The sequence below is a fragment of the Calonectris borealis genome, chromosome 11, assembly GCF_964195595.1.
Source record: "Calonectris borealis chromosome 11, bCalBor7.hap1.2, whole genome shotgun sequence".
NCBI lineage: Eukaryota > Metazoa > Chordata > Aves > Procellariiformes > Procellariidae > Calonectris > Calonectris borealis.
The window spans coordinates 11,869,163-11,890,228 of NC_134322.1; the positions used below are offsets into that span (position 1 = coordinate 11,869,163).

At 42.7% G+C, this 21,066-nt stretch overlaps 2 protein-coding genes across 8 annotated transcripts in view; both read right to left on the bottom strand.

Moving 5' to 3' along the window:
- The window catches only part of SQOR (sulfide quinone oxidoreductase), a 58,035-nt gene that overhangs the window by 7,589 nt on the left and 29,380 nt on the right, over window positions 1-21,066 (bottom strand). The window contains exons 1-2 of one of the 5 annotated variants that reach the window (XM_075160004.1): window positions 5,125-5,216; window positions 56-307 (exon numbers count right to left, since the gene is read on the bottom strand). In XM_075160004.1, the coding sequence (XP_075016105.1) occupies window positions 56-289 (234 nt within the window). In that variant the 5' untranslated portion in view covers window positions 290-307; window positions 5,125-5,216. Of the gene's footprint in view, window positions 1-55; window positions 308-4,001; window positions 4,482-5,120; window positions 5,217-21,066 lie in introns of those variants that run through there. The other 4 variants (XM_075160005.1, XM_075160007.1, XM_075160008.1 and 1 more) reach the window with 4 other exon arrangements.
- On the bottom strand, window positions 8,942-17,722 carry BLOC1S6 (biogenesis of lysosomal organelles complex 1 subunit 6). 3 transcript variants are annotated; one of them, XM_075160018.1, is made up of 5 exons: window positions 17,404-17,680; window positions 16,401-16,545; window positions 15,227-15,314; window positions 14,525-14,611; window positions 8,942-13,746 (listed from the first exon to the last, which is right to left on the bottom strand). In XM_075160018.1, the coding sequence occupies exons 1-5, from the start codon at window positions 17,462-17,464 to the stop codon at window positions 13,627-13,629; spliced, it is 501 nt and encodes a 166-aa protein (XP_075016119.1). In that variant the 5' UTR covers window positions 17,465-17,680; the 3' UTR covers window positions 8,942-13,626. The 3 variants fall into 3 exon arrangements, with proteins under 3 accessions (XP_075016119.1, XP_075016121.1, XP_075016120.1); XM_075160020.1 differs by lacking the exon at window positions 17,404-17,680 and adding an exon at window positions 17,142-17,254 and having other exon boundaries at window positions 16,401-16,603; XM_075160019.1 differs by lacking the exon at window positions 8,942-13,746 and adding an exon at window positions 14,991-15,124 and having other exon boundaries at window positions 17,404-17,722.

Below are 21,066 nucleotides of genomic sequence, written 5' to 3' on the forward strand. Positions count from 1 at the left end.
TCCCATATGTAGAATGTTTATTCTTTTCAATGCTTTGCATCTGAGGAAGACGTACCTTACTTGGCTCAACAACAGCCACATTTCCTGCCCCCACCTTCCTCTTCATCCGAGCACTCATGGTGATTCCACCAGCGCCTCCACCCAACACAAGTACTTCATAATAATCCTTGGCAGCACACCTGGCTGCTGTATGTAAGCCGAAGGAGCTCATCTTCTGCATTCCTGGTTTGAGCAGCCATACACCAGGACGGAGACAGGAACAGGAGGACGCTACTCCAATTGCTGACATCTTTCAGTAAGCGGGAAGCTACAAGACAAGGAAAGGCACCAGTAACAATTACAGAAGGTAGAATTTGTATTTATTTATATGCCTGGATGAGTCTTCAAGGCAAGAATTATAATACTAAACCTCTGTTGCAGCTAAACCACTAATTTGCAAATGGATGGTAATCAATTTGGGAAAGAAAAAAGGAAAAAAAAAGAAAAAAAAGAGCGAAGAGTGAGAAAAAGAGCGAAGAACAAAGAGAAGAGGGGGGAAAAAAAAGGTCAATCATGGCCTCTGCCAGGAAGTTGAAATTTCATACAAGCAAATGAATTCTACCAACGTATAAGAACATTTTCTGGTTATCATGCAGGAAAGTGTATCTGATCCTATAGCACAGGTGATGCACGTGCTATAACTCCAGCTGTAATATTACAATCCTAAAGAGATGAGTGCTGCAAAAAGGAACAAGAATTTGCTAGGTGTTGTAGATCACTGAAATACTGAACAAGGTAGTTGTGTGAACATACCGAGTGCCATTCCACTAACTGTAATACTGGAATACGTCAGCCAAACACATCCTTACATTTGTATTTTAATGTTAGGATGTACCAGCATATGCACACATCAGACATATGCCTTCTCGCTGCCTCTCCGGGGTGCAGGCCATTGGGTAAGCATGCCAAGTTCTATGGCGCTTTGAGCAAGGGCATGTGTCTATTCTTGCAGGAGAAGTAGTGAGCCCTAAGCCTGAGAGGAAAACAAAGTTCAATGAAACGAGAGTTTACATCTTCCTAGATCTGGGATCTTTGAGTACACTCCAAATACTTAGTTCTCTATCCATGGTCACCTCCTAGCTTTTACCTCACCAAAGCAGCTGGAAAGGAAGGTCAGAAACCCATACTTATCCTTGCTACAGCTCCACCCTGACACCTGACAAGTGAGAGCCAGAACTCTAAAGCGTGATATATCTTGACAATTGTAGCACTGGATATGCAATTGCATTATCTAGAAGTCAATCAAGGTTAACCCACGTTTCCCTCCCTCTGTTAGAGTGAACAACAGCTTTTCCTGTTCTAAATCAATTCTTTGCACACACTGAATATCAGTTTTTAGCTTTTCAGTGATAAAACAAGTATAAACTCATTTTAATTCAGTTCCTTATTGCCACATTGCCAATAAAGAATGACTAAGCATTATAACCTGAAAAGTAACTTATGACAAGACTTTCCTGTGTTCTATACCTGCTCCCCTTTGTCTAATTCCTTGAGTCATCAGGCAAGAATTCCAGCTTTTTCACTTAAAAACGGTAGAACTCATTTATGGTACTTATAGACAGGAATTTGAAAACTAAACTAGAAACCTCAAATATTTTAAAGAAATATTTTAAAGAAAATCTTCCAAGCTTCAAAAATTCTCCACTATGCTAGATGTAGTTGAGCAATTCATTCTGCACCTTCATGTGCTATCTTAACATTCCTCATCTCCGTGTACCCGAAGTCTTTATGAAGTCCCATTATTAACCCCTACAGTACAATTAATCTGGGACAGAGAGGGAAAAATCTCAGAGGTGTCCACTGTAAAAACAATTTTAATTATTTTGTTTTACAGGAAGTTTCCAAGATGCAGACATATTCTTCCCATCCCCCTCCCCATTCAAAATAAAACCCCCAACTCTAGAATAAGTTACCTTCACTTTAGAAGGCTGTTCATTATGCATCCAGTGCAGGCAGTTATTTAAAGATGTAGACAGACTGCTCAAGCAAGGGGAGGAAGTTGTTCTAGCCCTAGAAATAAAAGTTACTTGATGGAGACGTGTGCTGCTTTCTCCAAGTCAGAGAGAGATGAATACGGAAGAGTAAGTTTTGCAGCTTCCGATGGTGAGACAGTTTTAAGAGGGACATCCTGTTTCCGGAAGCTCATGAACGCAGGATTTTGCTTTGGGTTTTATTAAACACAGAGAACAGGCACAGTGGCTGCTGGCTGACAATACACAGCACGTCCAGACCAAGAGAACAAGACTTCATTTTTGTAATGCTGACTAGGGAGCAATTATCCTCCCTGACCAAATAGATTTTGAAGTAAGCATGCTTGTAAGCACACACAAGATGTACCTTTACTAACACCAGTCTAACTGGTGAGAATGCAGTGTTCTGTTGCTGTTAAGCTGTTCCAGAGTATACAGAAACAAACAATTTGAAGTGTCATTTGTAGACAGCTGTTTTAAAAAGAACAGCAAAATCCTTCGTATTAAACTCCCAAGTTAGACAGCAGCTGTACAGCTGAGTCAGTCAACAAGACATCAACCTTCTACTTTGGACACTGGAGATAAAGGAACAGGGGAATTACAGAACAAAAATGAAGGTAAAGGGGAAAATTCGTAGTTAGCTTACTGAACTAAGCTGAAATTTTAAGCTTTTACAAGACCATTTTAACACACAGTACACTTATCCATCATCCTTTAAACTATGCACAACAAAACGTGACAGTTGATATTAGCCTTATACAGCATGAAATCACACTCCTAACAAAAATCCGTACACAAGTCTTAGAGCGCTGCCTAGAAAGGGAAAGCCTACAATAAACTTCTCCACCTTAGTGAGGGCTCTGCTTAGCCTGAGACAGTTCGGTTGTTTAAAATCAGTTCTGTCACCAGGAGAGGTAAGTCTGTTCTACGAATGCTTTCAGGACACGATGGGTTACACAGTGTCGGCAGCTTGTGTAACACTACTGCAGCACAACTCACCTAGCACCACATAAATATTAGGGCAATGCGACTCACAGTAAGTCCACAAAAAATGTCATTTCTACCAGGAGAGCTAGCATTTCAAAGCTTTTTTTTTCCCCCTCCTTTTTTAAAAACAGACTTTTTTTTTTTAAAACAGGCTTAGCTTGAAGTTACTCAGTGACTGTCACACCTCCATTCATAAATCTCTTTTCCCTTATACTATAAGGCTATTTGTTTGCATGCTTTTAGAATAAGTCTGTTTAATCAATACTGAAAAAAAGGCACTTTAAAAAAATCACAATTAAGACTGACCAGGAGAGCTCAGTATTATTTAGTATTTGAATGCCATTAAGCAGCTTAAGGTAGTACAAGCATAAAAATAGTGACTTTTCAGTTTAAAAAAAAAAAAAAAAAAAAGAAAACACTGTTTTCCAGAGTTAGTGGCTTATATACCTTTAAGAGATTGAGAAAATAAACCATAAGGAACCATCTTCATTAAGCTGTTCTTAAAAAACAAATGAATGACATTTCTACAAGCATCATGGAGGAAATGAATTGTTACCAACTTTTTTAAACTTTTCTTTAAAGAAGAACATTGCTGAAAATAGGCTTATTAGGTAATGCATTACAATTTAATATTTTCTTGTTTTTTAACCAATTCCAATCTCTATCCAAGAAAATAGCAGGTTCAACAGAACAGGATAAGTGTTCCTCAGCCAGTTCTGTGCAGAACCCAAACCAGGGCAGCTAAAATCCACCTAACTGCATTTATTAAACCTTTTGCTACAACCTACCATCCAGCCTAAACAACCTCAAAGTGTAAAAGTTATCTTTGGCTACAGTTCTCTGTGTATTAATGGCCACAAGTAAATAAAATCAACCTCTATGCAATAAAGACATGGACAACAAGTCAGAAATACAATGCTGGCAAGTCACCAGAGAAGGTTAATTACAAGCACCAAAATTCAATCTCTTCTCACATGTACTTATTAGGTCACTAGCTGATCTAACATGGAAGGCACGCTGTCACCATTAATTTTGCAGTAGAGGAGGTATCACAGAACAGGTATCCTCAGCCCCAAGGGACACACGCAGAATACCAAGTTTTACAAGCCATTCTCTTGCCAGGTCTACAGATTCACATTCAGTAAATAAGCCTTGAGAGACACAATCAGTGCCCAGAACAAACATTTGAAGCATGACACTTCGTGCAGAGACGCTCAGGACAACTACAGTTTCTTCCTCTCTGGAGTATCTATTGTATGCTTAGCTCCCAAGACTGACCACCTCACTGAGCCAGTTTATGAACGATCTGCTGCAGGCAATTAGAACAACTCAAGTTGGAAAAGTCCTACTAGCAAGAGTAAAGATCATTGCAACTACCCTCTGAACAGTTGGCCACAGATTAACAGTTTAAATACTCCACCCATGGACAAATACTGCGCAGCGCCAGGCAGGCGGCAGTTTTTCACCCCCGTGCAAAGCCTGCACGTCTTACACACCCAGCTCTCAACGGGGCAGCTGTCGCCAGCCGCCGGGCCAGCCGCCCCGCGGGACAGGTCCTCCTGCCGCTGCTGCCCGGGTGGGGCACCCCGAGGTGTGGGGGAAGCACACACGGCCCCGGCAGGTGCTGCCTCTCGGCAGGTCCGGCTCCGCACCCCAGGTGAGGCGCTGCACAAGGCAGCGCCCGCCGCCGCTGGCACACGGCCGTTCTGCGCAGCAGCGGCTGTGGGTGCCGCAGAGGACGCGCCGGGCCCGCGCTGCGCCCCGCTTCTCCTCGCCACCCCCGAGACCAGAGACCCCCGCTCCTGCAGGCAGCCCCAGGGGAGCCCCAAAGCAGGGCTGCGTCTCCGGCCGCGCTCCGCGATGCTGCTGCTGCCGGCGCAGAGCCCGAGGCCCGCAGGCTGCCCCGCCGGGCACGACCCTCCCGCCCCGGGGCCGAGGGCCGCCTCCCTCTTCGGCCCGCCCGCCGCGGGCCCCCGCGGCCCCGAGGGCCGCCTCCCTCTTCGGCCCGCCCGCCGCGGGCCCCCGCGGCCCCGCTCGCCAGGGCGCGTCCCCGTCCTCCCCCCTCAGGCCAGGGCGGGCCGGTCAGCCCCGAGCTGCGGCCCCCGCGGCGGCGGTGCCCCGCACTTGCCAGCCCGTCGCGCCGACAGCCGAGCGCCGAGGAGAAGGACCGCGCCGCCGCCCCGTGCGCGACAAGCGCCGGGTCCCGTCAGCGGGAGCGGCGGGGCGGAGCTCGGCGGCATCAGCTGCTGCCCGGCCGGCGGCCAAAGGCCGGGGCCCGGCCAGGAGGGCAGGCGGGCCTGGCCCGGGCCGTGCGTGCGCAGCAGCCGGTGGTCGTGAAGCCTGCGAGGGGCTGTGCCGGCAGCTTTCAGTCAGGTATCTGATCTCGCTTAAAGGTCCAAAACCCACGACCGTAGCTGCTAGCACTCAAACGCAAGCCGAACAGGTTTCAGCATCACAGCAGCTGTGCCTGTGGGTTTGTGTTAATCTTTTTTTCCTACATGTCCTTCCATCTTCAAACCCATTGCTCTTCCAGCTTGCCATCTCAAAACTCGAACTTAAGCCTGGAATCCCAACTCGTTAAAAAAAATACATGAAATATTAAGAAACAAAAATAAGTCAAACTATTATCTTCCTAACCTGAAATCGGGGTGTAACTCGCGTGGATGCATGGAGAAAGAGAATCCTTTCAGTTGAAGTACAAGCAGAGAGCACGGCTGCCCGTCTCCTCTTTCTGTTCAGCTAACTGCAGCCCACTGCTGAGCCAAGCCTTAAAATGTTTTCCCCTAAAACTTTATAGGGCCTTTGATTTATGGCATGGTGACAGCGTGAAGTAGTAACAGCTGTTAATCCACTAAGCCACGTTTGTCAAGCCAAGAAAAGTCACACGAAGATTAGTGCTGAGAGTAACATACAAAGACAAAATTACTTATGCCACTCATATGCATCAAGCAACCATAAATCAAACCACGCATCGGGCCATTTCCTCAGGCTCAACCTTTCCCTCTTGGCACAAAGTTTCTGCACAGGTAAAACTGCTCAGCTGATGCACAGCCAATTGTGGAAAGAATATAAAGAATGGGGGAAAGGCAGTGAGGAGTTAAATGGGAAGATACCACAAGGCTGTTGTGCTGCCTGCATGCAACTGAGAAGCAGAAGGGAACGAGACATTCTGCAGGTGCCAATTTGAGAAGTAGTGTGTGTGTCAGTCCCCTGGCACATCCAGGCACGCACATTGTGATCATATCCTGCGCTTCCGAACAAGAACAGTTTCTCTGTCCCAGCTCCACAGTTGTCATTCGTTCAGCACAAGCGCATTGCCACTGCTCACAGCCAGCCAGCGGCAAACCGGCTAATACTCTTAGCTTGCTTGTGCCACTTGTCTTACGCTTTGTGTTACTTTGAGCTTCTATGTGTAGAAAAGAAGCTTCAGTTGCTTTTCTCAACTTATGACCAAAGGCCAATAATCATAAAGTCAAGCCTGACAATTTACCTCTGTTCTCACAGATGTTCCCTGCCAGGTACAGAGGTTGTTGGAGATGAGGCCACAGCATTAAACATCTGAATTAGAACAACTCATTTTGCCTGCTTGTGAAAACCCACACTATCATTCCCAGTCAATGGCTGTTCTCACAAAAATACACAAAATAAGTCCAAGAAGCAGGTTTAGCCAAAAGATGCTGTTATTTTTGACAGGATACAAGCTACCCTTTCAAAGGACCTTCTCAGTATTTAGTAGTGCCATACATGTATGCGAGGTTTCTGCAACGCTTTCCACAGCTAGGTAGAACCAGCTACACCAGACTAAAATGTGTAACCATAACAAAAGTAAGAAAGCCCAAAGTTAAAAGGCCTCTGAAACAAATAATTTTTCTCCTGTTGCTTGCATAAGACTTGGCACATTTGATACTAGTTCCACAGAAGATCTGCACAACATTATTCTACACAAAAGCAGTGTCACATAAATAAACCCTCCCTCCCAATTTTAGTCCAACGCCTTCCCTTCTCTCACTTCTGAGTGCACCTGAAAACAAAACTTTATTAGGTTACCTGTAAGCAGCAACGCTAAACCTTAACCTAGTGGTCCTTTTCTATAGACAGAAAAACAGCAAAACAATTAAATTTGAATTAAAAAACCCAAACCACTTACTAGATCAATAATTAATAATAAATAAATGACCTCTGGTGACAGTGCATTCCCAGGTAGAGACAAAGGCTCATTTTTCAAAGCTGCTGAACACCTACACTTCCATGGATTTTACTGGACAGAAAATGTACTGGGAGAAGACACAATCAATATCTTTAAAAATACAACATGGAGGTTAGACATCTTTCTTAATTCATCAATACAAGTGACTTCTCCAAAGAGAAAAAAAAACACCGTTTGCAGTCACATCTTTTAAAAAAGATCTAAAATCCCCATTTTTCTAATTTCTAAGAGCTTCTTGACTTCCTGTTCCCAGCTGCCCTGGTACAGTCAGAGTACAGTCTTTTTTCACATTTTTTGTTATAAGAGGTTGATCCTCATTTCTGTCCACGAGAAAAGAAAGCGGTGTTTTTTTTTTTTTTTTAAACATATATTTTTAGGATTGTCTTTAAATATTAAAATATCTTCTTTATGCTCCCATGCATATTTCCCCCCCCAGACTTCTTACAGAGATGGTCTGCAATTTTAATAAAGACATTACTTAAATGAACACCTTAACTTAGAAACAGAACACATAAACCAAACATGAGGAAACCACTCACCTGTAGCACACAGCCTCCTGCAGCTGCAGGGAATGCTGCCTAACGCTCCCGCAACAGCAAAGGCCAGGCAGGATGAGAGGGTGGAAGCTGCAGTGCAAGGGCTGGGCACAGTGCCCGGTTGCACCCTTCCTCAGGGCCACTGGCACCCCAGGGTGGCTGCGGGAGCGATGGGTAACACTCCCGGCTCAGCAGGCAACTGGGCCTTCCTGGGAAGCCCTGTTAATTATACTGACCCCTCCACAGGACATCTACATGTCATCTACATGTCATAGAATCATAAAGGTTGGAAAAGGCCTCCAAGAACATCGAGTCCAACCGTCAACCCAGCACCACCATGCCCACTAAACCAGGTCCCTCAGCGCCACATCTTTTAAATAGAAGCGCTACAAGCGCCACGTGTCTTTTAAATACTTCCAGGGATGGTGACTCCACCACTTCCCTGGGCAGCCTGTTCCAAGGCCTGACCACTCTTTCGTTAAAGAAATTTTTCCTAATGTCCAATCTAAACCTCCCTTGGCGCAACTTGAGGCCATTTCCTCTCGTCCTATCGCTGTTACTTGGGAGAAGAGACCAACACCCACCTCGCTACAACCTCCTTTCAGGTAGTTGTAGAGCGCGATGAGGTCTCCCCTCAGCCTCCTCTTCTCCAGACTAAACAGCCCCAGTTCCCTCAGCCGCTCCTCATAAGACTTGTGCTCCAGGCCCTTCACCAGCTTCATTGCCCTCCTCTGGACACGCTCCAGCACCTCAATGTCCTTCTTGTAGTGAGGGGCCCAAAACTGAACACAGGATTCGAGGTGCGGCCTCACCAGTGCCGAGTACAGGGGCAGGATCACCTCCCTGCTCCTGCTGGCCACACTATTTCTGATACAGGCCAGGATGCCGTTGGCCTTCTTGGCCACCTGAGCACACTGCCGGCTCATGTTCAGCCGGCTGTCAACCAGCACCCCCAGGTCCTTTTCCTCCGGGCAGCTTTCCAGCCACTCTTCCCCAAGCCTGTAGCATTGCCTGGGGTTGTGGTGGCCGAAGTGCAGGACCCGGCACTTGGCCTTGTTGAATGTCTGTTTAAGCTTAGACTGCGAGCTCTCTAGGATAAGGATATTTCTTCCATGGAAAGTGCCTACCTGATAGTGAGCACAATCTCAAATGAATTCTAGTAACACTGGGTGATGTAGATGAAAAGCAGTAATTTCCTCACATCATCTTTGATGTTTTTAATCGGAGATATTCTTCTTCTGGCATAGATCTAAATCACATCATAGCATCTGTAAGGCTAACAAAAAAGCAGCAGCAGTAAAAGCAAAAAAAGTAGAAGCAGAAGCAAAAGTAAGAAATACATTCTCATACATAGTTTACCAACATGACTTCTACCCAATTTTAAAGATTGGGAAACCAGCAACTTCAGTTGAGCGCTGAAGGGCTGAAACATTGGTTTCAGGTAGTGGGGTGGCAAAGAGTTCATATTAACTGTTCTATTATTGCTCTTGCAGGCTGTATTTACACGGGAGGGTATTACTCTTTACATGAGTCCCAGGTGATGGAAGAAAAGAGTCTTGCTCATCAAGGCAATAAACTATATTGCTAATTTACAGGTATAATGTTTTGCTGACCAGTACATGTACAGATGGTCTTGCCTTCACAGCAGTGCTGCGATGTATTTTCATTGCAACACATGAAACAAAATAGATCAGCCTTATCTTTTGTCTTACATCTCAGTGTAAATGACAGTGCAAAATTAATTACTTCTGTAAATTACTGCTTTAGAGACTATTGTCTTTGCATGTGTACAAATTTTGAAATTACTCTTTATCAAGCTTTAAATTATTTGTTTCATTAAGTTTCAAGCTTGTAAAAGCTGAGTACATTTGTTGCAACTTTTCTGTTTGCCAAGCAGGGTGTTTTATTTCCTTTCTTAAACCCCTTGACATCATGGAGATAAACGGATAGATAGGAGCAAAACCAAGAAGGAAATACTGAGTTATCAGGTATGGCCAACATCTGTGCTTTAAAGCTACACGACACTTCCTGAGCAGCACTTGTACTATGGATTTCAGTTAGCCATAACCTCCCAGAGCCGTGGTTGCCAACAGTTACTGCCTGGAGGAGAAGTTAAAAAATTCTCCACGCCAGCACTGTTGTGACACTGTTGTACCAATAATAGAGCTGTTCTTCCCATCGGTTTTAGTTCAATCATCTACATAGAGAGTATTTGAGAAAAGTAAATTTGTCACACCATAAGAGTTCTTGGCTGTGCTGGTATCACAAAGGACTGGTTTGAAGACATACAATGGTGGCAGTGGGGATGTGAATGTCCAGTTTTGGTGCCTGTTTTTCTGCAAATCACTTTGCCAAGGACTCAGAAAAGTAAAGTAAGTACAAGTGTACTTCAAATTACTGAAAGCAGTGATATTTGTGCCAAACCCAACTGTTTACTTCAACTTAAGCTTACACTTTGATTTAAAAATAAATGAATAATAAATCATCTTTGCTACCTTCACATACCGCCTTACTAAGAAACTTAGTGCACGCTATTTTGCCTAGCATGAATAGCCATATTAATATTTATTCTTACAGATTTACATCACTAAGTCCAAGTCCTGCAAAATTTTTAGCAGTAATTCAGTTATAGTCACACAATTAATCCAACAAAGAACCAATTATATTTGATGAGGTTTAAAAAAAAAAATTGACCCCTGCAAGGTGAGGCATTAAAGTGTCAAGCTCAGAATTAAAATAAAGACCAGCCAGCAGTGTTGCAAAGCAAGCAGGAGGTAGCAGAAAGTGTCTACTGAAGCATAATTTGGAATAAATCAGCCAGAGAACGCTCTCAGATGCTAGAATCCCAACAGAACAGCTACAGAAACAACCTTTACATTATTATTTATGCTATTATCACTTAGGTCACAGCACACAGAATAAAACCAGGTCAAATATTCTGTGGCCATTTTCCAAGAAGAAACAAATATTTGTCTTATGAACATGGCAAAGCTACCACTATCAGTGAAAAAGCCAGATTTCACTGAATTAAAAGTTGGTTCACAGCTATAGGTGAAAAAGCTGCACAGCTATAGGTGGGGGAACCCAAATTAAGTATCCAGGTAACAACAGGAAAGATAAAAGCATGGGAAACCAAGATTCCCCAGTCAGCAACAGCAATTCCTAAATTTGTAGAATCTTACAAAACAAAAATTCAAAGAGTTACTGCATTCTGCTGCTATGAATTGATAGTTTAAAAACAAGTGTACAAGTAAGTACACCGAGTATGAAACAAACTACCAAAAAAAAAAAAAAAGGCTGTTTTAAAGCTGTCATTTTATCTGTTTCTAAAGAAGACGGAGCCAGCTGTGCCTCCTCATGCGGATGGAATAAAAAGTCATTAAGAAAATGTCTAACACTACCACATTTACCTACTTGATAAGTCATTTTTTATAAAATCAAGCAAGACTAAATGTATACAGTAATAGAATTACTCACTCTAGCCATGCATATTAATGCAAACATACAAGTTTAGATGCCAGTATTATAAAATAAATTCAATGTGGCATTTACTTTTTATGCATTAAGACACAAGAGGAGCATTCATAAGAACAATATCCCATGGAGATAATGAATTGTAGTTTTGACTGAAATAATTTAAGAGCTCATTGATAAAAAAAAAAAAGTTATGTAAACTAACCAAACTTCCCCCTATATATGTTAATTCATTTTTCCCCTTTATTACAGAAAGGTCATTTATTAAAATTAGTTCCTTATTCACACAAAACCCAGATTTTACTAAAATTTTATGGGGAAAGTTACCAATTACATTTTTACGTATGTGTATGTGAATCCTCAGGCAAGCACTGCCAGCTTTTATTCCTTTGATCAGAAATTATTCCAAAGAAACAGTGAAATATGCAATTGCAAAAGCATCAATTTCTATGCTTAGAATTCTGTACTTTCAGTAGAAGTAGCCATGATTTTTGAAACAAAACAAAAAAAACCCACAGTTCTTCACAGAAAGAGACCACAACTTGAAACACTAAACTGGATTCTAGATGGGGGAACACAAATCAAGAAACGCCATGGGAATTTAATCCTGATTTGGATATTGAGGCATCTAGTTTCACATTATACTTTAATAAGAACTGTTTAAATTCCCAGAATCTAGTTTTGAAATTACATTACAAAATAAAGTATTTAAACAATATTTAGTTATGTATGTTCCGTTCCAAAAATGGACTGTTGAAATTCGTTACATTTCTCCTAGAACTACATAAAACCACAGCACAGGTCAACAATCCACTGGCAACTAACAGACACAAGTCACTTAAAGGAAAAACACCTGTGGAAAGTTTTAATCTATTACTGCTTCAGTAACAGCATTTCAGTGTCTCTTCAGACTACTTTTAGTAGTTTGTTCTTCTGGCCCCAAAACATTATCCCAGTTTACCTTGCATGTTGGATGATTACTCTAATTTAGAGTACGTCTTTCACAGAAAAAGATGACAAATATTAAGAACAGGAAATTAGGAGTTCAGAAGTATATATATATACACAGGAGAGTCCAGGCAGGTGTACCCTGTGTAAATCATCTAAAACTGAAGAAAAAGTAAAATTGACGGTGCCCCTCCGATACCTTACCATACATACTTTATGGAAAACTTTACATAGCTTACCCTTCATTTTATTTCAAAACATGCCACTTACGTTACTGCTTAAAAAATAACACAGATATAACTAGTTTGTTAAGCTGTAGGAACAAATAGTTTAAAGCTCTTTTACCAGTCTAGACAATATACACCAAGTGCTGCAAGAAAGCAATTACATTCAGAGAAACAGATATCAACCTCCATTCCACATTTATCATCAGTATACACTAATAATCATCAATTTGGGTGAGGACAGCATAACAAAAATTCTCCTACATAGCCCTGAAGTGTAAATGAATAATTTGTTAAGGAAAAAAATTCAATGCAGTAGTTTTTCCTACAGGTAACTGAACTTCACATGAAGTGGAAATTGTTTAGTTTTGGTTGTGTTTTATTTTGTCACACAAAACGAAGAAACTACAACTTCTAATCCCACAGAAATCTGCTTGGATGACACAGTTTTCCTGTTGAACCATTACAGAAGCAAAAGTTCCCTGGTTTGACTCAAATGTTTGTGGAAGCAAAAATTCATTAATCTTTGCACTGTGCACACATCAATTTTGAGACTCTTTAGTGTTCTCCTTCCTCCCCCCCAACAACCAATTCAGCTGGGAAATTATTCAGAAGTTACTTTAAAGCTGTTCTTAAGTTACTTCATGACAAAAAAATAAGACTGCTGCAATAAAGTGAGCTTTCAGGCAAATACACTGGAAGTTTCTTCAGTTCATTAGAGACAGACCAATCTGAGGCGGCACAAAAAGTCAGTATTTATGTACCAGAGCATCGAAAAGAGATCCCAACTGCCTGAATCAAAGCGGTTTCAGTGAAATAGGTGGCCACTGAAGTCCGGGGATGAGAACTGAACTTTAACTAGTATTCTGTATTTTGTCTGAAAAACATGTATGCCAGTCACCAAATCTCTCTCAGAATTCTAAATATCAGAAGAACAGATGGAAAAAATGGACAAGTATTTAAAACTGTGATGCCTAAGTTCTCCTATGTACATACATACATATATATATACTTACATTATAATAATACCAAACTGCGTAGCGTTACAAAAGGCAGCAACTTCAATGGCCGAAATGAAAAAATTTGAATGTTACCAACCCTATTATTACCATTCTGGAATTTATAATATCATAGAGTAGACTGTTGCTAACAACAGTTGTAGCCCAGTTGAAGCAAAGTCTGCCTTAGTTCCAGAGAACGCAGAAATGATTAATTTGGACAAGTTTTTGCATGCTCTGCTTTCACGTCCTCCTAGCAGGTTTTGCTGTTAACTGCTTCTCTCTTTCAAGTTCCTTCTCACGTTGCTGTTCTCGTTCCAGTTCTTCTTTCTGCCTCTTTTGTTGCAGCTTAAGTGCTCTTTTCTAAATAGAAAAGACAAGAAAAAAATTGTAAGTTTTATAGATGTATTTAAGTTGGAGCTACAAACAAAATCCCTCCCATTCCCTTAACATTATCTTCTCCAATCCACCCTGCTTATGATGGAGTATTGCATACACTGTTCATTTTCTGTTCCTCCCACTTCCATCTTACCGTTCAGAAACAGTAAGTCTGTGATCTACACAGGGAAAATACAAACTGATTCCCTTCAATCTCACAAAAAGTCATCCTTTGTGTATACCAGACAAGGTGCCTACTGCGCAATTTATCGCCTCCAAGACAAAATCCTTTTGCTGAACACACTGAAGGACTAATCTTGCCAGAACGTAACCAGAGACTGCCTACATAGCACGAAGTCAGTGAACTTATGCCACTGTTAATATTACATTAAATAGAAGGAGAAATTCTTACATTTATGACAATCTAGTTTGCATTAAAAAGGCACAGAAACTGAAACAACACAGACAACTAATTGGAATGGAGTAGATTAAGCGACAGAACAAAGCATGATTCTTATGCCACCTACACATGACGACAACACTGAGATTTACTAGTAGTTTGGATGCATAAATTGCTTGAGCACAGGTAGTCAAAGTTTAAAAACATACATCGTTTGGCGCTACTGAAAACATCCATTTAAGAAAAGGACTGAAGATTCTGTTTTAATCAGAACTTTCAGCATGTATCCAAAATAAAAGTTAGATATTTAATTATGTATTATTGACTTCTATGTTGGAAAGTAAAAACATTTATCCCACTCACTTTTAACTTTGATGTCTTCTCATGGAGCATCATCATTTCATTTCTGATATTCACTAACTTGTTGTGATAGTGTTTAGCTTCTGAAAACTTAAAAAACATAACAGTTAAAGCAGCGACTGTCAAGTTGGAATAGTTGTTTTATAAAGCTACACAACAAAACAGCAATCAAAAACATAGTGGTTCCCAGAACAGCTTGATAATGGATTAAATTTTATATATAAAGTTTCTATATTAATACATGTAATATGTAAAAATACTGTACCTCAACAGGTACACCCAGTAATCTTCTGAATTAAGGTTCATTAAACAGAATAAAAATATTACCATTTTATGTGCTATGTATCAGTGTTTCATGCATTTTTCCTGCTAGTCTGGGGAGGTGCACAGAGCTCATGTTGGAGCCTCAGTCCTACCGAAAAATGGCATACATTTGCTTCAGCTACTGGTTTTGAACAACTAGACTTACTAGTTGTAAGTGGCACTGGCTGACTGAGCCTGCTCTTTCTTCCCAGTGCCCTTCCTATTTAAGGGAAATACGCTGGTTCCACACCCTCTCCAGCAACAATTTATCCTGAGTATCTGAACTGGTTGGTTCTCTTCCTGTAGGTCATTAAGAACAAGGAAAATACGCAAGTTGCTACTAATGCTTCACCAAGAAAACCTACACTAGTAGATATTTAAGAAAGGTTTAATAGTACTTACCAAAGCATTGATATCAAGAATGGAGTTACACTCTTTGAATTTTGAAATTTCTTGTTCTAATGTTTCTAGTAATACCACTTGGTTCTGTCTGAAACAAAAAAAGATGCATAAAACCAAAGTTAAGCAGTGCACATGCTTTTCAACCAGCCCTTTAAATAAATACTACTTTTGATCATAACAATATAAACACATGCTTCCTAATATCAGTTTCCTCTTACGTATTGCTAGGTGATTCCAATAAAGACATGAGTAAATGGTTTTAGAAAAAACCCAGCTGACTACACACAAATTCAGCTGGCATCATACAGCATGATAAGATATCCAGGAAGAATATCCGAAAACCCTGAACAGGCACTCTGCAGGTTGCAGTGAGTAAACACCCCAGGTTGCATGAAGGTTGCATGAAGGGAAAACAATTAGCTCTTGACTTTCCACTCAGTTGCCTCTGTGTCATGCTGCAGGACTAAGTTATTTCTGTATAGAACTTGCGTGGATTCGTGGTGCTTATTAAGGATCTTCCATCCCACACAAATCAGCTAAAGTCTTTCCAGACACAGGCTGTCCTTGGCAGTAGCATAACCACATCACACATTGTGAAACTCAAACCAATGTACCCTGCAAAACCTGAGATGGCTCCGTGTAAAGCCCTTTCCAGTATCTTTGCATCCATGGCAGATCTAGTCTGCAGTTGAATATAAACTATTCTCAGTTATCAGTGAGATGCCAATGTACAAAGAATTCTTATCTGTTTAGCTCCTTAATTATATTTTCCAAGTGTATCTTCTGCAACACAGTTTAGAGACTGGACAACAAACAATATACCACACTACAAGCTGCTCTGAGTATGAACTGCATCTCTGCGAACAAGATAAATCTAGCTTTCAGCAGACTTTCCGCTACAAAAGTGAAAATCTGCATGTCTTCTGTTATACCTGGCTTAGGGTATTTTAGTGTTCGAGCATTATACATTCTTCAGTCAAAGTTCTGATAGGCTACACTGCAGCTTATACACGCTCCAGTACTCCTACAAATCACTTAACTATTCAGGATGCGATAGTCAGAACACAGAAATGGTACAATAAACTATATTCCAATTAAAGGTAGCTAGAACATTATATTGAAAAAAGTGGCAAAGTATGTGCATATAAGAAGTTGGTTTTAAAAATTTGCTTACGTAAGTTCCTGTAGTGCTGATTTTGATCGCTGAAGATCAGGCAGATAATGAGAAATCAATCCTTCAGTTAGCTGCTCTACAGCTTTCTCATCTATTAAAGGCAGATCTTCTACTACTCCTTCATCTGGAGATGCACCACTAGGCCCTACACCAAAGAACAGCAAGGTTGAACATGACAGGTCAGCACGCACTTCAAGTTTGACCTAGAGCAACCATATTTTCCTGTTTAAAAACTAGAAGCATTTCAACACTGAAGTTATAATGCTTTGCACTTTATCAACTAAACTGTGCCTCCTTTTTCCTCCCCCTCTTTATCCCTCCCTTATTCCCAGTCCTATATTATAGGCTTTCTGGTGAACAGTTTTATCTGAACACCAGCAGAATAAAAAGAGGGAAATGGAGTATTCCAAAGACATCTTATTAAAAAAATGCCAAGTACTCCAGTCTACTGAGGGAAAAAAGGGGCAATATCAGCTGTGGCTATGAATCAAGAATACCTAAACATTAACACACGCCCACCCTTTGCTTTCAAAGTTGGGAGAGCAAACCTATGCCTACCAAATAAAGGTCTTAGCCTCTCACTCAAAACATATTAAGACCTCATCAAAACACCACACGCTGAACTCCAAAAGTTTGCAAGAGTTAGTTAACAGTTAGCGTGAATTTCGTTTCGGCAAGCTATAAAGATTTATTGTGCGCAGAGCTCTTGGAAGACAAACCCCTTTCATCTACAGGCCATACCGCATGGGAGAAAACGACGACAGCGGCACGCATTTCGCCCCCGAGTGAAGCCCGCCGTAAGACCTCTGACCGCCCCCCCCGGGGCAGGCGGCGGAGCCAAAGCCCGGCGGCGTGCCCCGCGGCCGGACACCGAGCGCTCCCCGCGGGCCCTCAGCTCTGAGCAGGGCCGGGGGCGGCCGCGCCTCCGAGCCGGGCTGCCCCGGCCCCCTCCTCGGGCCTCCCTGCACCCGCCTTCCGCCCAGCCCGGCCGCCCCTCACCTACCCAGCGAGCGCCCGGGGCTGGCCGCCGCCGCCTCCTCTTCAGGCTGCGCCGCCCCGCTCATCGCTGCCGCTCCCCGCGACGCCCCTCTCGCAGAGCAGGAGGCCGCCCGGGCTGAGGCTGAGCCTGCGGCGGGAGAAGGCGGGGGCGCAGGGCCCGGCCGCGGGGGGAGGCAGGGCCCGGCCGGGCGGCGGGGGTCCAGCTGCCCTCGGCGAGCGGGGCGGTGCGGCCTCTCACCATAGAGTCTCCTCCGAGCGCGCCTGACTAGAAGGGCCGCGGAAATGACGTAGTGACTGAGCTGAAGCGCCCCGGCCGCTGGGCGGGGCGGTGTCCTGGGGCGGCCCCGGGGCGGTGCGGGAGGCGGCTCGGGCCCGGGAGGAGCCACTGGTGCCGGGGCGCGGCCCAGAAGGCGCAGGCAGGAGCTTCCGTTACAGATCGAGGCGCACCGGGAGTGACGGGGGTGTCGGGGTCCCCCGGAATTCGCCTGCAAAGCGAAGTGTGGCGTCACGTCGCCCTTGGGGCTGCCCGCGCCCCCGCAGGACGCTGCCGCAGGGCTCCGTGCCCGCGGTGCAGCGCCTCGGGGAGCAGCTCCGTTACCAACACGGGCTGGCGGCCTGCAGGCGGCGGGGGGTGCGAGGCCAGGACGGGAGCCGCCGCGGGGCCCTGCGCCACGGGAAGGGAGGGCGGGAGTGAGCGAGCGGCACCTGCGGGTAAGAGCGGCTCCCTGGCTGCTTCGGTGCGGTGGGCCTGGCAAAGGGGGAGGTAGAAGTGGCAAGGAGTGACTCGGTCAGCAGCGGCCGGCGAGTCCAGGCTGCTGGGGAATAACGGGCAGAAGTACCGCAGCACAGTGCTGTGAGCTCTGCTTCCGAGGGAAGAACCGACGAAAATCACTGCAGGGTGGTCTTTCTTAGCGACATACTTTCTCCTGTATTTAATAAATTTGTATTTTATTATGAATAATCGTGGAGATTATTCACAACTTTTAGCTTTTGTTCCTTAGGAAATAAAATTCTGAGAACTAGTTTTTGTGTCTGCATCTGTCTCTGTAACTCCCCCAACAGTCTGTAAGAGTAATAGTAACTTGCAAGCATACATATTTTTTAATTTTTTGATGAAAAAACCACTTTTATATGGTATGGTAGGATTTGTATTTTTTTTTCTCTTTTATCTGTAAAGGTCTTTTCAGGAAAAGCAGACACAACTATGGAAAGAAACCAATCAAGGAACCACTCAGAAAGTGTTTGAATGCAGTATTTCCACAAAACCCCAAAACTTCAAGATTAAATTAAACTCTGGTACTCCCACTAATCTTTTCAGAAACACACTGAAGCAAAAAATGGACTTCTGAGATGATCTGTCATCCTTAAAATTGACATTTTTAATGACAAGATTGTTGCAAATTTGTTCATATTTTTCTTCATCTATATATTCTAATGAACTATTGATCACAATTATGTCACTATTCTGTCATCAGATTAAAAACTTACCTGCTTCTCTTTTTTTCTGCTTTTGCTTTAAAAAAGAAACATCAAAGGCCTGGTCTGAAGCCGGACTGTAACAACAGGAACTTGTCCATTAACTTAAACAGACTCGAATCAAATTCTCAGTTACAACTAGTTAGCAATTTTACCTAAAGTTTCTTTCAATGGGGAAAAAAAAAACTTTTTTTGAAAGTTTGACTGGGAAAGACTTCTCAGCTTCCAGATGGAATTTCTAGTAAGAACAAGTGAAATAACCACTCTGAAATAGTCTCACTTGAGATGTGGGAGTTTCAGATTTGTGCTACTGCTTTGCCTGTTCCAGGCCCTCCCACGTCTTGCAGAAATAGACTAAGGATTGGAATATAAAATTGTCACCTGTTTTTCTAGACAAGTTAAAATTTAACTATTTATCAACCGAAACGCTCCAAAAAAGAGATGGATAGAAAGCCTCTCGTTCCTTTTTCTCTACAAAATGTTCTCGGTTTCACAGTAACTGTTTCCCAAGTGCATTACCAAGTTCATTATCCTGTGAAGAATTAGGTAAGGTTTTACTCTAAGCGAAAAAGATGTTTGAAAAGGAAGTTAAGTGAACCGTATGATAAGGAACATAAACATTTGGTTAAACTAACAAAAAGCACAGTTACCTGCTGGTCTAAATATTTAATTTCAAGGAGTTGTGCAAAATCAGTACTAATATTACCATTGTTATCTAAAAGTAAGATACTACGCAACAACAAACCCCATAGCCCATGGAGCCATACAATGAAACAGCTTTAATTAATCAGAAAGAAAATAATGCTGAGGACATCTCTATATAATTAGCTGAATTGGATTTATAGTCCCTACACAGCAACAGAGCTACCCAAAGGAGACTATGAAGAACCAAGACTCTAGCTGATGGCTCTTCTACTCATCCACGGGCAACAATGTTCGTGAATGTGTGTTTAATACCCTCGTACGCTTCCTTTCTTTCTCCCCTGTTCTCTTACAGTCCTCTGTTGTATTCCTGCACTTATTTGCTACTCTTAATCCTACAACAATTCAAGACTTACTCTCTATCTCCAGGTGCTTGTCCAAAGCTTGTACACAACTTACTAGCTTTCTTTCTGAGGTCTTACCCTCCCAGCAAGATTGCAGGCTCGTATGCTGGAAAGCTGTTAAATTTCAAACTACTGGCAAGACAAATGCCTATATATGTGACACTGTAACAGCAAATAATCATATTTCCTTTTCATTTTATATTGTGGCAATCGTGTTCAGAAACTTTCAAGGCAACATTGCCACCTACATATTCTGGATTTGTTATAACGGATTTAAGCAGTTACATATGTAGTAAACTCCTCCCCGCCCTAGAAATCTGAGTAACGATAGAATAAGTTTGCTTGAATTGTATAGCAAATAGTACGTTTTAAACTATCGGCTTTGAAAGTGCTGTTTGACTTCGGGATGACGGTAGGAAAAGGAAATATTTCACATTAATAGGTAACTTCTTAAAGACTCTCTGTCCTTATTAAGTAAACAAGACTACAGAGGGATACAGTCTTAGGCTGTCATAATAACGAAGTGGAGCGTAACAGGCTGTTACAAAAGGCTGTGTTCAACAGAGGTTCATCTTGACAACGTATGACTTGGTTCTTGACTTGACAAAACTTCAGAAAATCTGGTCTTAGTTAAAAGTCAAAACCAAACCAGCAAGCCTTGGTGCACTCGTTTAGGGTGTTAAGTCCCCCCAACTTACTATCCCTCCTCAGTGCTCGAAGTTTCTGTCCCTGTAGGAGGGGTAGCAGAACAGAGCATGAGCCTACTCTTCAATCCCCCTAACGCAAAGCCCAACATTTTAAGACAGAGTTTTACAAGCAGTTGTTTTGGTGGCTCCTACCTGGCTAGTCGTTCATGCCAGTGTGCCCTGGCTCACTTGTGCTGGTACAAGTGGTGAAACTGGTGAAACACAAAGTGAGTTAAATCACCCAGAGGAGAACAAAAACACTAAGAATGGCTGAACTGGAACACAACTGGGCGCGTTTCCCTAGGCAGCAAGGCTGGCTTAGCAGGTTCCCAGCCTTGACTGTTCATTCTGACTCCCACAGTTTCGCTGCTCCCTCAGTTGTTGTATGGATGTCTATGCAAGTTGTGATCACGGAAACAGTCTCACTTACACATACAAACATATCCCAACCCCCTCCAA

Excerpts from the sequence above, each read along its gene's own strand:
- BLOC1S6 (XM_075160020.1), bottom strand. The coding sequence starts at position 17,174 with ATGCGTGCCGCTGTCGTCGTTTTCTCCCATGCG. Across the intron at positions 14,612-15,226 it reads TTCTTGATATCAATGCTTTG|TTTTCAGAAGCTAAACACTA; the intron begins GTAAGTACTATT and ends ATGTTTTTTAAG. Across the intron at positions 13,747-14,524 it reads AGAAGACATCAAAGTTAAAA|AAAAGAGCACTTAAGCTGCA; the intron begins GTGAGTGGGATA and ends TTTTCTATTTAG.